General features: G+C 39.0%; 1 protein-coding gene across 1 annotated transcript; it reads left to right on the top strand.

Annotated features, from left to right (window-relative positions):
* Positions 1-607: 607 nt before the first annotated feature.
* PFN1 (profilin 1) lies at positions 608-1,259 on the top strand. Its single transcript, XM_019534321.1, has one exon. The coding sequence runs from the start codon at positions 627-629 to the stop codon at positions 1,047-1,049; it is 423 nt and encodes a 140-aa protein (XP_019389866.1). The 5' UTR covers positions 608-626; the 3' UTR covers positions 1,050-1,259.
* Positions 1,260-2,656: the final 1,397 nt, after the last annotated feature.

Raw genomic sequence — 2,656 nt, 5'->3', positions numbered from 1 at the left:
TTTCAAGGTTTATACAAACAGGGTGGAATAGGCTGGGTGCTGTTTACCAAGAATAGATGCATGGTGAGAGGCTTGAAAACACAGAAATTTTTTAAATTGGAATAGAAAAGAGAGTGGTGAATTCTGGTTAGTGAGACTAGAATTCTAGGCTCACAAAATTATCTTCCAAGCTTTATCATACAACTTGGAAAGAAGCTTCTTGCATAATTGTCAAGGGTTCAGGATATTGGATAAGGGTGTAAAGAAAAGTTGTTTGCTGAGGCAGATCTTTTTTAGTATGCGGATGACTTTTCTTTTTAGGGGGGGAAAAAAAAGTGCTAGTTGACTAAATCCCAAAGACAAGGGGGTTTGGAGAGAACTGTTCTCAAAATTATCTCGTATTCATCTTCTGCAATGCACCATCATCTCTAAACAGTTTACATTAATTGAACGTAATATTTAAATAGTCAAGGAAGATCATGCTTGACCAAATGCATCTTTTCATTGGAATTGTTTGGAAGGAAAGACAATGGCCAGATTAGTTACAGACTGTTTGCCTTGTCTTTTATATAAAAAGACTATAGCAAGCCCAACAGATATTGAGAAGTGATTTTTTGTTTTGTTTTTTTCCTAACGCTAAAGGAGCCATGGCTGGCTGGAAATCTTACATTGACCATATGATGGCTGATGGAACCTGCCAGGATGCTGCCATAGTTGGCTACAAGGACATTCCTTCTGTGTGGGCTGCTGTCCCAGGAAAGATCTTTACTGGCATCACCCCTGCAGAGGTGAGCACATTGCTGGGGAAGGACCGCTCTGTGTTGTTTGTCAATGGACTTACACTGGGGGGCCAGAAGTGCTCGGTGATCAGAGACAATTTATTGACAGATGAAGAATTTTCCATGGACCTAAGAACAAAAAGCTTAAAAGGAGAACCTACTTCTAATATTACAGTATCCCGAACAGCCAGAACTTTGGTGGTTCTGATGGGCAAAGAAGGTGTTCATGGAGGAAATGTTAACAAAAAGTGTTTTGACATGGCTTGCTACTTAAGAAGTTCACAATACTGATGCTGTAAATGCCTGTATAGTTCTACTGAGGCTTGTGATTGTTTGCACAGATGTTCAAGATTTGTTATCCTTTTTGAAGACTATAGTGGGGAAGGGGAAATCTAAAATAGCATAAAGCTGTCACATCCCACTTGTACCAGTCGGTTTTTGACAATTACAGTGTAATGTTGGGAATGAAATGAATAAAAGGAATGTAATGGTTGCTTGTTACAGAAAGGACATCACCCCCTTATTCCACAATTTAGACTTATTTCTATCAAGCTCATTGAGGCATCAGAAATGGGGAAAGCTGAAACAATACTAATCAATAGCCCAGGATTGGAAGGGAGGTGTACACTTCCTGAATGCAAAAAATAATTTACTTTTCCATGATTCTTTTCTTAAATATTACATGAGAGATTGAACAGGGTTTCTAGCTCTTAAGACCATGATATTGGAAAAGCATACAATCTTTTTTTTCTAGTAGGTTTATGGACAATGAAATGTATGGCTAAGGAACCAAGAATCTAGGCAGGCAAGGTTCTTTGGGTAGATGTGATGTCCTCTTTATTAGACCAACTAAATAGTTGGAAGCTTTGAGGCACATGCATTGGGAGACTGCTGCTATTATGTGGTTTCCAAGGTAGAAAAGGAGCTAAAGTATATTGAGAACCTTATGAATATGCAAATGAGTGGAAGTTTGAAGACAATGGATAGAGATGGGAGAGAAATGGTCTGAAGGAATGCAAGTGGTCAGCTTGAGGCAGATTACCTGGTGTGTTAGATGCCAGGCAGGCTGTAATATGTCATAAATCCAATGTCTATATAAAGTCCATGATTTATTTTATGTTTTAATCCAGTAGACTTATGAAGTGAGATTTGTAGGACCTTCTATGAAAAGAGTTTTGTAAGTTCCCTTTGAGAACTAGCTATAAGATTGGAGAGGGGGTGCGTCTCTTGTGACAAGGTTCAGTGCTTGTTGAAAGGCAAGGATGGGTGGTTCTGGAAAGGATCTCTTTAAGAATTGGGTCGTCTTCTAGTATGAGTTGCAAATTGTTTGAGGATTTTCTGTATAGGTTCCAGGGAAGGATGGTCTCTTTGAAGTTGCCACGTGTAATGGTGTGCAATTCATGGGTATTTTGGTTTTTGTATTTCAGCAGTTCCTCACATAGTATCCAGGTGGCTCTTTCATAAGTGTGATCTATCTCTCTGGAGGAGAGTAGTCTCTCAAATATAAAAAGGGCACATAAGACTAGCAGAATCTCCTGGTGCCTGAAGAAGGGTGTTTGTGCCTGAACTCTTTTTCCAACTATTCAGTTAGTCTAATAAAAGATATCACATCTACCCAATGAAACTTACCTGCTTATCTCCTTAGACCAGCACAACTACACCCAACAACCCTGAACCAATAAGCTGATAATCTATGGGATAAAGGACTGTAACTTGGAAAGCAGTAGCTGAGAATAGGGTTGTGTTGTTTTGTTTTGTGGTGTGGAAGGGGTGGAAAGAGAGGCAAATTTATGGTGGATAACCAACTGAAAGTGCAATGGAATACAGGTTTCCTTTGCTTTATGTGGGTTCTGTATATGCAAATTCACTTTCTTTTTTTTTTTTTTAATGATACGGCG

Source organism: Crocodylus porosus, unplaced genomic scaffold, assembly GCF_001723895.1.
Source record: "Crocodylus porosus isolate Cpor-Errol unplaced genomic scaffold, CroPor_comp1, whole genome shotgun sequence".
Lineage (NCBI taxonomy): Eukaryota > Metazoa > Chordata > Crocodylia > Crocodylidae > Crocodylus > Crocodylus porosus.
Note: the sequence above shows the minus strand (reverse complement) of the source record. Positions and strands in the feature narration are given on the sequence as shown.

What these genes read in the sequence shown, in the direction of transcription:
- PFN1 (XM_019534321.1), top strand. Translation starts at nt 627, where the DNA reads ATGGCTGGCTGGAAATCTTACATTGACCATATGATGGCTGATGGAACC.